Here is a 12,347-nt window from a genome sequence, read left to right as displayed (position 1 = left end):
AGGTAACTGCACTGACCTGCCTCCTCCCAGGGGCTTTGTTGCTGTTGCTTTTTTAGTGTCCACCTAAACAGGATCTCACTTCTGGGACTGGGGAGGAAGAGCTTACCTTTATTTTGGGGGGATGAGGTGGAGGGGAACTCTGCTCTAGCCCCTGTGGAGAAGAGGCTGGGCACAGAGGGGTTTATCCTCAGCATGAAAAGGCATGCATAGTGATTTCTACACAAAATACTTTATTAGTCAGCTAAAAACAGTGATGGGATCAGCAGCCAGAAAAGGAGGAGGGTGAGGGAGGAGTCAGAGTCCAGCACAACATGTAGTCCTGGCCCTTCTTCCCCTCAAATGCCTGTGGACAGCAGGAAAAAGCCCCATCACCAAGCTCAGCTTCTCCCTCCCACACTGGCAAGAAGCAACAGCAGCAAGTGTGAGCACAGGTACAGACTAACTCCATTTTCCCTAGCACTAACCCGGGTCTGTGGCCAGGCCCTCCCTGAACTCCTCTTGGCCCCTTAAATGCCCCTCCGGAGGTGGCAGTGGGTGATACTCACACAGCAGGGGCTGCACCTGGAGAATGGAGAGGGAAATGAGGAGTCAAGAGGGCAGGGGGGTATCTGGTTCTGCCCCATGGGCTCCTCTCCTGCTTTTTGGCACCCCTCAGTCCCCTTGCCACAAGGGAGCTCTCCCACAGCCCCCATCTCTGCACCAAAGCTACAGGGGCTGCCAGTCTCACCTTTGCCCCTGTGGGCAGATATCCGGCGGCTTCTCCTGACACTCAGAGGCACCTCAGGCTCAGGCAAGGCTGGAGCAGCAGTTGCTTTCCTCCTCCTGCAAGCACGTCCCTTCCTTGGCCTGTCAGCCTCCCCTTCCTTCTCTTCCTCCTTCTCCTCTGACTTCAGGGGGTTCACTGCAGCCCTGCGGTGCTTTTTCAAGGCACGTGGGGTGACCTGGGTGGGCATCAGAGCCGGAGCTTAGCAGCAGAAGGGTCCTTGGAGCACCAAGATGAGAAACTCCGTGTAGGATCATCACCATGAATTCATGAGCAGCCCGAGCAAGGCCCAGGGAACAGGACAGCCAGACAGAGCCACAAAGCTGCTCACCTTGGGGGTCGATTCCTCAGGGTCTGCCTTCAGCTGAGGGCTCTTCTTGCGGGGTGTCTTGCGGGGTCTCTGCCCTGCATGAGAGGATGTGCCCAGGTTAGGTGGGGTGAGGAGAGGATGGGGCAGAGCCTGCACCCCAAGGGACAGGCCATGGCACAGGGACCTTGCAGGGATACTGTCCTGGGTGATGTGAGGAACTGCAGGATGAAAAACCATCCAACAGTTGTACCCAGGCAGGTTGGGATGCTGGTAGGAAGCCTTGGGGACAAATGGGTTCTGTCCCCTGGTACCAACAACTGTCACAGGCCTGTCAGCACCCCAGAGAGAATGGCTCTTTGCTCTCTGAGTGCCTGTGCCCTTGTGCTGCACAGCAAGAAGAGGGTTTCCCTGTCTCCAGCCCTCCCCGAGCAAGAGTGGGTCCCACAGGAAGGGGAGAGGAGACTCACCTTTGGGAGCCATTGGGCCAGGCTCTCCCTGTAAGGAAGGGACAGAGCATTGACTGGGGTGCAGTCATTCTGCAGGCAGCAGCAGCAGAATCCCTGCCCATTCTCCATCCTGCAGCCACTGCAGTGATAGGGAAACAGCCACGTTTCCCGGGGAAGGCAGGGGAGTTGAGCTTGCTCTGCCGGCCCTGTGCCTTGAGGACTCTGCCATCATTTCCTGTACCTTCAAGGCCCCAAACACAGGGCACAGGAGGGAAGAACAGGGCTTCCAGACCACCCCAACCCCACCATTCCCTCCATCTGCTCCAGACTGCTCACCATCCGTTACCTGGCTGCCCACCACACAGGAGGTCCTTGTCACCTCCATGCCCAGCAGCTTGATGGAGAGGGAGACCCCCAGCCACACAGTGTAATGGGAGTCTCAGCAAGCAGAAAACAGGCCAGTGTCCCCTTGGAGGAGTGGTTTGGGGACCTCCAGCTCCCGACAGCAGCCCCAGGCTCCTACCTGGAACCATATGGTCCTGCCACTGCGGTCACGCAGGGAGCTCATGCCAGGCACCAGGTAACACTGCAGCCAGTTCTTGAAGGCAGCATAGTTATCCGAGTGCTCAGGGTCCAAGAGCTGCTTCTCTGGGAGGGGAGACAGGGAAAGGCAGACAGAATCAGAGCAGAAGCCGTGATCACCATTTGGTTCGCCCCAAACCTTCTGATGCTGAGAAAGCAAAGCCCCAGCCTCCCTGCCAGCCTCATGCCCCAGCTGCCTGTCCTGTCCTCTCACCTGCCATGATGACCTCCATGGGCACGGTGTGGCACAGCTCCAACAGATCTGGGTTCTCTTGCTTCAGCTTCACCTTCTTGCTCAGTGTCAGGGAAGGATCCTGCAGGGATGGAGAAGGGCAGAGAAGTCACCTGCCAGCTACCTCTGCCTCCTCAGGTTCTCTCCTCTCATCTTCTTCCCCATCTCTTGCCCTCCAGAGGATGAGCTGCCACACTCTCCACGCATGACAGCCCCGAGTTCACCACACAGTAGGCTTCCAACTCAGCTACACAGACATGAAAGAGGGCTAACACACACAAACACCAGCAGCAGATCACGTAGTTTGTTTTCAGGCTTCTTTACAATAGCCGCCTCCTCTCCCCTAAGGCCACAAGATCAGCCTTGGGCTTTACTGCAGCCTTCCCCTTGGAGATTTTAAGCTTGCAAGGTGTTTGTTTCCCTCACCTCTTCCTCTTCACCCACCCAAAAAACACTTGCAGACTTCCTTAGGGCAGAGGACTGGCAAAGGTCATCATGAAGGGCCACAGGCAACCAAACCCCTGCTTATGGCATCTGTCTGGAAACCTGCTGCTTTCTGAGCCTGTGAAAGCACCTGGTATTCCCCACCTTCTTCCTCCTCTCCTGCTCCTGATCCTTCAGGGCCTCCAGCACAGTCCGAGCTTTTTCAAAGGGAGGGATCTTCAACCTGAGAGAGTTACACACAAGCCTGAAGCCTCGGTTCTGGCACTTCCTGTGTCTACCAGGTGAGGAGGCACAGCTGGCTTAGCCAAGGAGCTTTCAAGCTCCAGCAAACTCTTAGAGACTAAACCTCCATGGCAGGTGGTGCTCAATCCACCTTACCTGTAAAGGATCTCAGCACGCAGGTAATTCCCAATTCCATTGAAATATTTCTGGTTTAAGAGGACCTCACAGATGGGCTTGTCAAAAGCCCTGTCATCCAGGTTCTTCAGCACATTCCCCCTGCAAGAGAGCACGGGGCATGAAGAGTCACCTGGACGTGTCCGTGCAGGAAAAGCAGCCAAAACCAAGCAGGGGGCATTCCTCAGGACGCTCACCTGAAAGCCTGGTACTCGGAGACGACGCAGGGCCCGCGTTCCGGCTGCCAGGCGTCCCCCAGGCGCCAAGACCCGAAGCGCCGGGGGTCGACGAAGCAGAGGGCGCGCGGGGGGCTCTCGCGGGTGAGGAAGCGGAGGTGGGCATGGCGGGGCAGCTCGGCGGCGGGGCACAGCCGGAACGACCCCGACATGCCGAAGCGAAACACGAGGTCCTGCGGGGGGGTGGCACCGGCGGGGTCCAGCGCGCTCAGCGTCAGCCGCAGCTCCTTGCCCCGGGCAATGGCCGAGATGCGGTAGGCCTCGCTGCGGAAGGGCACCTCCGGGCCGCGGCCCACCGCCGAGCGTTCCACGCCGCCCGCGAACACCAGCGCTCCGCACGCCCCGTTGATGAAGCGCCCGGCCAGGTGCAGCTCCGGGCACTCGGGCATGGCCGCGACTGCCCAGCGCAGCCCCAGCTTGCCGCCGCCTGCAGCCACGGCCCGCCTCCATTGGCTGCGCGGCGGGCGGTGCGCGCTCCCATTGGCTGCGCGGCGGGCGGTGCGCGCTCCCATTGGCTGCGCGGCGGGCGGTGCGCGCTCCCATTGGCTGCGCCGTGATACCGGAGGTGGTTGTCCTGCCGAGGCGGCCCCGCCGCGGGGAAACGTCGCACAACGCCGGCGTACAGCGGGACACGGCTCAGCTTTGTCACCGGGACTTTATTGGAGCTGCCCCGAGGACCCCCGGAAACCCAGAGGGCAGGGAAACGTCCTCCTCCCCAGCCGGGAGCACCAGTGTGGGCCCCCAACTCACTGTCGCAACCTCCTGCCATGGCCCTTTTCTGGCTCCTCAAAGAAGGGTGTTCATCAGGGTCTGGGCCTGCTTCAGCTCTGCAGAGAGAGGACAGAGATGTGGGGGAGCTGCTGGTATTGCAGCATCCCTTTCAGCATCCCCTTCCCAGCATGCCTCCCACAGCATCTCCTCCTGCAGAATCCCCCACGGAGGTTCCTTCTGCCACCCCTCCTGGTGCCTCACCTGCCAGCAGCACCCGGAACTTGTTGGCCGAGAGCGTCACAGGGATGGCTGTCATCTTCTCACACTCTCTATCCCGCACGTTGAAGGTCAGGTGCACCACGGGCTCGTTGACATCCTGCAGCTCGCTGGAGCTGAGGGTGTAATCCACCCGCCAGCGCACTGAGCCCAGCTGGCTCACTAGGGTGGGTAGTGGGATGGTGTCAGCACGCCTGCTCACTCCGGCAGGGTGATGCTGACCCCCACACCCCTATTAAGACACAACACCCCACTCACATCGCAGGCTGCAGGCCCTGAGCCTGTCCTGGAGGGTGCTCTGCTTCTCCTCATAGGAACGGCACAACCCACTGGCATGCTCTGCTTGTGAGGGGAGACAAGAGAAGAACCCCTCTGCTCACACCAGACCTGCAGCTGCCAAACCCCACTAAAGCACCTGAGGAGCCCCCAGGGATTGATGGCACAGAAGGGAGGTGATGGAGGACAGCACAGCAGCCAGCCTGCCCTCCATCTGGATGTGAAGAAGGCAGGACTGGGAACTGTCACAAACATCCCACCAGGTCTGGCTCACGGTGCCACCCCAAGGGTTTCCCCTACCTTTGGGCAGCCCCAGCTGCTGCAGCTCACTTGACAGAGACTCACTGTCTACATTGTGCTTGGCTGCACTGGAGAGGATGAAGCCAAGGACAGCAATGGTTGCCTTCATATCCCCCGACTCTGCAGACGGGAGGGAGGGTGAGCACTGTCACCTTGGGAAGGCATCCCCAGGCAGACCGCTAGCCATCCCTGGAGCATGGCTCCATCGGGGGATCCTGGTAAGGACAGCAGGGCTCACCTAACTTTGCATCTGAGGTCAGCTTCAGGATTTTGTCATACTGTGGGAAAGCAGAGCATCACAGTAAACACCAAGTAACACATTCACTACCAGTGTTAACACTAACAATTCTTACCTAAATATTAATACTAATAACACTTACTATGCATATTATTATTATTACTAGTAGGGGCCGGTAGCATTCTTAACGCTGAGGCTTGCATGAAGAACACAAGATTAATTAAGGTTGCTGATTATGCCATTGTAGTGTTGAAACACTTGGCCTCCACTGCGGTAGCCCCACACTTACCTCGATGGCCTCCCCCAGCAGGTCCCGCAGCACCTGGGCGCAGATCAGCTTCAGCTTCACCGAGGACTGCGGGGCAGAAGGAGGGTGAGCAGGGGGCCCAGAGCAGGCGGGGGACGGGCAGGGGGACGCGGGGAGGCACGGGCACTTAACTATTTTGGCCAGGGTGCTGATCTCGGCCAGCACCCAGTCGGGGCAGTCCAAGTCCCCGCAGAAGCGGAACCGCTGCGGGAAAGAGGCGATCAGAGCCCGCCGCGGGTTCTGCGAGCCCTCCCCGCTCCCCGCCGCCGATCCCCCTCCCCACCATGTCGCCGCCGCTCCCCGCTCCGCGGTGCTACCCCAGAGTCCGCCTTTCCGACCCGGAACTACTCCAGGCGGGCTACCGGCTACGCCCCTCTCCGCCCCCTGCCCCGAGTGCCGACGGGGCGCTTCGGTAGGGGCTCTGCGGGGACCTTCGGCAAGGACCGGGGCACCAGAGAGGGTCGGGGGAGCGGACGGCGGTCTCCGGACCGCGGGCGACGGCAGACCCTTCAAGCGCCCCAGGATCCGCCCGACTGGGCGCCTCGCCCTCCGATGGGCCGCGGCCTCACAGGTTCCAAGCGCCGCCAATGCCGGCCCGCCTTTCCCCGCGCTGTCCGGTCACAGCCGCCCTTCCAGTCCGGGCGCGGTCCCGCCAAGCTCAGACCGCTCAATCGCGGCCCGGCCCCTCAGCCCGGCCCCGCTCCCCCGTTCGCCTGAGGCGCCGCTCCCGCCGCCGCCGCTTTGGGAGCCGGCGGAGCCGTGGCCCCGCTGCTGCAGCCTCGGCAGGTGCTGTTGGGGCCCGGGAAGGGCGGGCGGGAGTTCTCCCCCGGAAAAAGGGAGACGGCGGCGAGCGGGCGGGCTCGGCCCCCGGAGCGGCGGCGGCGGCGGGAGCGGGGCCTGAGGGGACAGCGGGGGGGGGGCGCGGAGCCGCGCGTGGCGGGAACGGGCTGTGACCGGACAGCGCGGGGAAAGGCGGGCCGGCAGTGGCGGGCCGTGCCAGCGCAGTCTCAGCCCCACAGGCGCAGGGAGTGTGGGGCTGAAGCTTCACGGACCTCGACCTGAAATAAAGATCTTGTTCTGATGCCTGAGCAGCTTCGCTGAGCCGCAGTGGGAAGAGGCAGAACTGGAATGAAGTAAAGCTTTATGAGACTGGAACTGGAAGCACTGTAGAACTGGGATAGCGACTATAAGGTTGGGATCTGATAGAGGTGTTTATAAAAAGGGGGACACGATGCTGAGCTGGGGCTGAAATAAAACCCCTCGGGGCTTGCCTCAAATACAGACCTCGGGGCTGGAGGTGAAATAAAAGTTGCGGCTGTGGAGAGGCAAAATAAAGACCCTGGGGCTGAGGATCTGCAATAAAGACTCCGGGGTGCTGAACGTCCACCGCAGGAGCTGCAATCAGTGCTACAGGACTGGAGCTGAGATAAAGCCTGTGGGGCAGGGTCGGGGCTAGAACAAACACTCCAGGATCTGAAATAAAAGCCACTGTGCTGGAACGGAAAGCACTCTGGGGCTGGAAATGTGACTGTGGGGCTGGCCTGCACATTCTCGCTTTTTTAACTCCCTAGCACTAGGGTCTTGTTATCCATCCCGGAGCTGGAGAGGACCAAGGCCAGCTCCCTGGCACCAGTTAGACCAGCAGAACACGGCTGTGGTGGTACTGGGAGCCCAGGGCAAAAGTTGCCCACCCAGGCAGAAGGGCTCAACACCACCCCCCCCTGCAGCAAACACAGATCCTTCTCACCTGGGTTTGACGGTCTATAAACAGTTTATTTAAGATACAAAATTATTCCTTTACACACCTGAGTCTGCATTCTGCTCAGGGAGCACCTGGCAGCTGCTGCTACATGATGTGGGAAAGCTTCTCAGCACCTCCTTCCCCCTTACAGCCCCTCTCCAAGCTCCCCCCAGCTGCTGCTTGTCTCCTCAGGCAGAAGTGCTTTGCCACTGCATGTGACCATCCTCAGGGTCCTGCAGGCGAGAGGGAAGAAGTCACTGTAAACACCTCTAGCAAAGGCAGGAATGAGGGTCCCTTTCCTCCAGCTCCCCACAGTTTTCTCCAACCCCAGAGATCAGCACCAGGTAGCAGAAGAACCCGTGACCTGCAGCAACATCAGCTCCCAGGCACAGAAAATAACCCAAGGGATGCAAAGGCCACTCACCTCTGTCCAGAACCCCTGGTTATCCATTTCCAGGGTCTGGATCCCTGCTTCAGGGTCTCTTCTGTCCCAAAGGGCTCTTCCATTCTGCCAGCCCAGCCTCTTGGTCCCCAGGCACTGGGGAGGAAAGCACAGGGACTGTAGCCCTGCCTGGCCCCACAGGGTCCCTCAGCCCACCCCACACAAGGGGTCAGGGCTGCTTGTCCACGCCAGCAGACAGAATTCACCCTTACCACGAGCACGATGGGCGCAGTGATGATGCAGAGGCCACCTATGACCATGATGGCCACTCCATAGGCTGGGAAGCCCGGCTGGGGCGAGGGAGGCTCCAGGGTGTCCTCTGGAGCAGAGCACAGAGCTTAGAGCCTGGAGCAACCAGGGGCTCTGCCCCACGGGGTGCCAGCCACCCACTCTGCTCCAGGACAAATATATAGGAGACAAAAACATCTGTTCCACACCCTTCATGCCCTATCCTCCCATCCTACACCAGCCTGCAGCAGCAGGTCTCCAACCCCGATCCCTCAGGTTATGCAGAGGGAAAGGGCACATCTCTTACTCAGATTTTACTTTCTGGTCACCTCACCAGCCAAGACATCTCACCCTCTCTTCACACAAAGGATCAGGATGTGGTCAGCTGTGGATCTACTCTGCTCACAGTGCTTGCATGGGGCCTGTCGAGCTCATATACCCATGTCCCAGAGGGGAGCTTACCTCCCACAGAAAGAGAGTATGGATCCACATGGATGTCAGAGTCAGCCAAAGCCTGGTTTGGCCCAACTGAGTGCACAAGTGTCTTCAAAACTTCCATGCTGGTTGGAGCAGGGTGATGGAATATCATGTTCCCATGGCAGATCAAGGAGCCAGGCCTGCAGAAAGGGTTGGAAAGAGCTCCAGCAGCTGCCAGTGCCCCCATGACCCCACAGTGGGGTGGGCACACCCAGCCTCCCAGAGGGTTCTGCTCAATTGGAAGAGAGCCCTGCACTCTGGGACCCTGGAGGTCCAGCAAGTCACCACTGATACAATGGACTAATGCTTGACCTCAGCTTCCTCCACAAATCCTTCTGTAGCCAAAAATCTGCACCTGTCAGCCATGACCTGTTGGCTGACGTCTGAGGGGAGACCTCCGTGCCCCTGTACACCCCTGCCCCAGCAGACCCCCCGCTCCCACTCACATGAATTCTTTTATCAACGCTTTCAAGAAGGTTGGGTAATCCCTCAGGGCTCTCGCCACCTGGAAGAAAGGTTGTGCTCAGCTCCCCACCAGCTTTTGGGGGTGCTTGGACACCCCAAAGCAGCCCCTCTTCCTCCCACAGCTCTTCTTCTCACCCCGCTGGGAGGACCTTAATCCCCTCTTCCCACCAGCCCCGTTCCTACCGCATCCTCAAGGTCCCTGGAGAGATTCTCGTGCTCTACAGAGAGCGGATCCTGAAGCTTCTGGCTGAACTGTCTGTTGGTGACGAGGAAGGAGAGGGGGTACACGTGCAGACCAAGCTTGGACCCTAAAGGAACAAGAAACAGTGCTGGGTGTGCAGATTTGGCAGCAACCCTGACCACACCACGCACAGGGACTGTCCTTACCCTCCACCGAGAGGGACGTCAGGTCCAGGGGGAGGGCTGACAGTGTAGTCAGGGCTTCCAGAACCTCTGTAACATCAGCATGGACAACCGTGTCTAGGTAGAGGTCTCCAGTGATCTCCATGTTCCCATCGAGGTTCCTGAGGGGAGAGAAGAGCCCTGAGCAAGGCAGGAGGGCTGGGACCAGGCTCAAGCACCTTTACCGGTGTTTTTCCCCTGAGAGCCCACAGAAGGTGCTCAGTTAGTTTGTTCCAGCTGCACATCCCCTGCCAGCTTTTCCCATCCTCTCCATCCTTGCAGCACTGCTAATGAGCTGCAGAGGGCACAAGAGATGGTGAAGGTAATTAAATTAAGAGTTGGCAGAGGAGTAGCTGCATCCCATACCTGAGCTGGGAGATGGTGAAGTTCTTCACGTGGTAGAGGGGACTGATAGATGAAGTTACCTGGGTAGAGAGAAGACAACAGTTCACACCTTCCCCTGTTTAGCACAGGTTATCCCACCACCCAGGCAGCCTGTGCCCACTCCCCCAGCATCACCCTTCAGAAGAGCCCCCAAGGCTTGGCATACCTCACTGACCAGCCTCTCCAGAGGATCCATCCTGCTCATCCCAAGCTGGGAGCCAGCGAAGGAGATGGACAGCTTCTCCGGGTCCAGGTTGTCCAGGCTGAAGCCTAAGGGAGTTTGGAAGAGTTATGCTCACACCTGTTCCTCCACCTTCCTTGGGAGATATTGTTCAGCCTTGAGCTCATCCACAGCCACACACCAAAAGCAGAAACCAGGAGGGCAGCTGAGTGAGGAGGAATTCCTTTGGATGTGGGAAGGGGTCGGGATGTACCATTTCCCAGCACAGGAGAGCTGGGGCAAAGAGGGGAAGGCAGGGTGTTAAGCAGAAGCACTGGCCCACACAGGTCCCACTGCTTCAGATGTGCCCTCCACCACCCTTAACATCCTTAAAATGGCTTTACACAGGTCAGGAGAAGGGATGTTAAGAGAAGGAAAAGCCTGGAATCCAAACTGCGCAGGTTTTGGCTTTGATAGAGGCACAAGGAGGGCACTTGGCAGCAGCAGCCCTGCTGTGGGAAGGCCTTCAGGACTCACCACCGGACTGGACAGACTGGGGCTCCAGCTGCCAGCTGAAGATGCTCCTTCCCTTGCTTGCCTCTGTGACTACTGTCCGGATGAGGTGGGAGTTGGTGGGAGCAGGAGCATCCCCCCGGAATAGAGCCTCCCCTCGCACCACCACTGAGCCATTCCTGGGAGGGAGAGGAGACAGTGGGCAGCACACCTGCTTTTTCTTTCCCAGGTACATTTATCCAGAAATTTAGACAGGGATCCCTCGGGATGATGATGCCAGGGAGGGAGCACTGCCCCTCACAATGACCTGCCTGGAGCGTTTTCCTGGGCAAACCCTTCCCTCCAAGCCAAACCACCCCTCCCCATCGGCTGCACACTCACATGAACTCAAGGACATTTGCCTGCAGGAAGGTCTCGTAGCTGGACAGCATCTGGTTTAGCTGGAAGGAAGGAAGCACCTGGTAACTGAGAAGGTTTTCCAAGCTCCCCCATGTGAAGGGGAAATGCACCAGCAGGTGGGCAATAAATAGAGGGGAGTCAACTCAGTCTGCACAGGAGAGGGCATGCTGGTACCCCAGGGAGTGAGTATATATTCCCCTCTGGGAATGCCCATGGATGAGCTGGGATACCTAGAGCAGCCACCCATACTCCCAGGACGGAATACCCCAGCAACAACACGGTGTGCCATGGCCCTGTTGGCTGCCTGAGGTGAGGGGAGTCCAGTCCCACCTCAAACCAAGTGCCAGTGGAGCAGTGCCAGGGATTTATCCACCTCCACCATGCTCAGGTGGGCAATAAACCAACCAAGGGCTGATGCAGCACACAGGCTTCTCACCCCAGCAGGGCCTGGCACCACCCTGCACCCCAAAGTGCCAGCATCTGCCCCAACCACCTCCAGCACCCACCATCAGTCTCACGTCTCCCTCCAGTTTCCGGTAGCCATCCGAATTCCTGCTGCCCAGAGCCGGGCTGTAAGCGATGCCCAGCAGCCGGAACTGCAAGGGCAGCACATGCACAGGCTGTGTGGGAAAGGGGAGGCTGGAGGGGTGGGATGCAGGGGGTTTCGTCCCTGTGCAGCCAGGTTTGCCCTTCATCACCAGCTCAGCTGGGCTGAAGGCCTCTCTGGTGGTGGCAGGGAGATGCTCCATGGCTGTGGAGGAGTGCTGGGAAGTGATGAAGCCACTGGACATGATGTGGGCATCGAGGGTCACTCCTGTGGGCACAGCCAGGGTCTGGGAGCTGAGCAGGGAGCTGGCTGCATGCCCAGCTCCAGAAGTCGGCAGGAAGAATGGAGATGTCCCGCTGGTGGTGGCAGTGTGGTGCCCAGGCTCAGAGCCAAGCTCCAGAGCCGGGTTTGTGGAGCAGGGGGGAGGCACAGAGGCTGGGCTGGCAGGGGTGGGCCCTGGAGGTCCTCCTGGAGAGGGAGTGGGAGTGGGTCCCAGTGATGCTGTCCTGGGCTTGCTGTGCCTGGATTCTTCCATCACAAACACCTGCCCAAGCTCTGGGATGACACCAGTGGCTGTGGAGCTCATCCCTGTCACGGCGGGACCCGCAGGGCTGGGAGGCCTGGTCTGAGCTGGGGTGGCTTCGGTGGACATCGGCTGTGCCGGGGGAGAAGGCAGGTCACTCTGCATCCCTGAGGTGACAGCAGAACCCCCAGACTCCGCTGGGGGAAGGAAGGAAGCCAGCACGTGCTGATCGTGGACACCAGGAGCTGTGGCACTGGTAGGAAGTGATGCCAGGACTGCATCCAGGAGTCCAGACCCGTTTCCTGGAACCTGGGCCAACGCAGCGTCCACCAACAGAGCCGCTTTCCCAGGCAGGACGGTGCCGGCAGTACCCCAGAGCCCCTCAGGTGCCAGGGCAGGGGGCACCCACACTGTGCCAGGGTCGGCCGAGCCGGGTGTCCCTTGCATTGGCAGAGCAGAGGCCACCACCTGCTCTGCTGTGCTGGGGCTCCAGGAGTGAGCATCCATCAGTGTCCGTGCTGGGACATCGGGTGGGACCTGAGCCCCCCC

General features: G+C 59.5%; 3 protein-coding genes across 7 annotated transcripts; all 3 read right to left on the bottom strand.

Moving 5' to 3' along the window:
- Positions 1-210: 210 nt before the first annotated feature.
- Positions 211-3,957, bottom strand: NEIL1 (nei like DNA glycosylase 1). 4 transcript variants are annotated; one of them, XR_006014994.1, is made up of 10 exons: positions 3,371-3,957; positions 3,156-3,275; positions 2,922-3,000; positions 2,316-2,415; positions 2,043-2,167; positions 1,541-1,568; positions 1,095-1,168; positions 728-941; positions 465-561; positions 211-343 (listed from the first exon to the last, which is right to left on the bottom strand). XR_006014994.1 is itself a non-coding variant. In XM_042021776.1 (9 exons), the coding sequence occupies exons 1-9, from the start codon at positions 3,919-3,921 to the stop codon at positions 542-544; spliced, it is 1,311 nt and encodes a 436-aa protein (XP_041877710.1). In that variant the 5' UTR covers positions 3,922-3,957; the 3' UTR covers positions 211-541. The 4 variants fall into 4 exon arrangements, 3 of the variants coding, with proteins under 3 accessions (XP_041877710.1, XP_041877711.1, XP_041877712.1); XM_042021776.1 differs by having other exon boundaries at positions 211-561; XM_042021777.1 differs by lacking the exon at positions 465-561.
- Positions 3,958-4,045: 88 nt separating this feature from the next.
- COMMD4 (COMM domain containing 4) lies at positions 4,046-6,067 on the bottom strand. 2 transcript variants are annotated; one of them, XM_042021779.1, is made up of 8 exons: positions 5,801-6,067; positions 5,650-5,721; positions 5,500-5,565; positions 5,211-5,250; positions 4,973-5,092; positions 4,655-4,738; positions 4,382-4,558; positions 4,046-4,236 (listed from the first exon to the last, which is right to left on the bottom strand). In XM_042021779.1, the coding sequence occupies exons 1-8, from the start codon at positions 5,801-5,803 to the stop codon at positions 4,196-4,198; spliced, it is 603 nt and encodes a 200-aa protein (XP_041877713.1). In that variant the 5' UTR covers positions 5,804-6,067; the 3' UTR covers positions 4,046-4,195. The 2 variants fall into 2 exon arrangements, with proteins under 2 accessions (XP_041877713.1, XP_041877714.1); XM_042021780.1 differs by having other exon boundaries at positions 4,655-4,735; positions 5,801-6,063.
- Positions 6,068-7,403: 1,336 nt separating this feature from the next.
- On the bottom strand, positions 7,404-12,341 carry LOC121661510 (mucin-1-like). The gene is made up of 12 exons (XM_042021774.1): positions 11,235-12,341; positions 10,711-10,769; positions 10,354-10,508; positions 9,823-9,926; positions 9,639-9,697; positions 9,258-9,394; positions 9,054-9,178; positions 8,852-8,910; positions 8,391-8,545; positions 7,913-8,019; positions 7,683-7,796; positions 7,404-7,491 (listed from the first exon to the last, which is right to left on the bottom strand). Exons 1-12 carry the CDS (start codon positions 12,303-12,305, stop codon positions 7,447-7,449), a joined length of 2,190 nt encoding a protein of 729 aa, XP_041877708.1. The 5' UTR covers positions 12,306-12,341; the 3' UTR covers positions 7,404-7,446.
- Positions 12,342-12,347: the final 6 nt, after the last annotated feature.

The sequence above is a fragment of the Corvus kubaryi genome, unplaced genomic scaffold, assembly GCF_017639235.1.
Source record: "Corvus kubaryi isolate FWS band 111438036 unplaced genomic scaffold, C.kubaryi_AGA036_p1.0 37172, whole genome shotgun sequence".
NCBI classification, from domain to species: Eukaryota; Metazoa; Chordata; class Aves; order Passeriformes; family Corvidae; genus Corvus; species Corvus kubaryi.
This window is presented reverse-complemented; position numbering and strand designations above follow the sequence as displayed.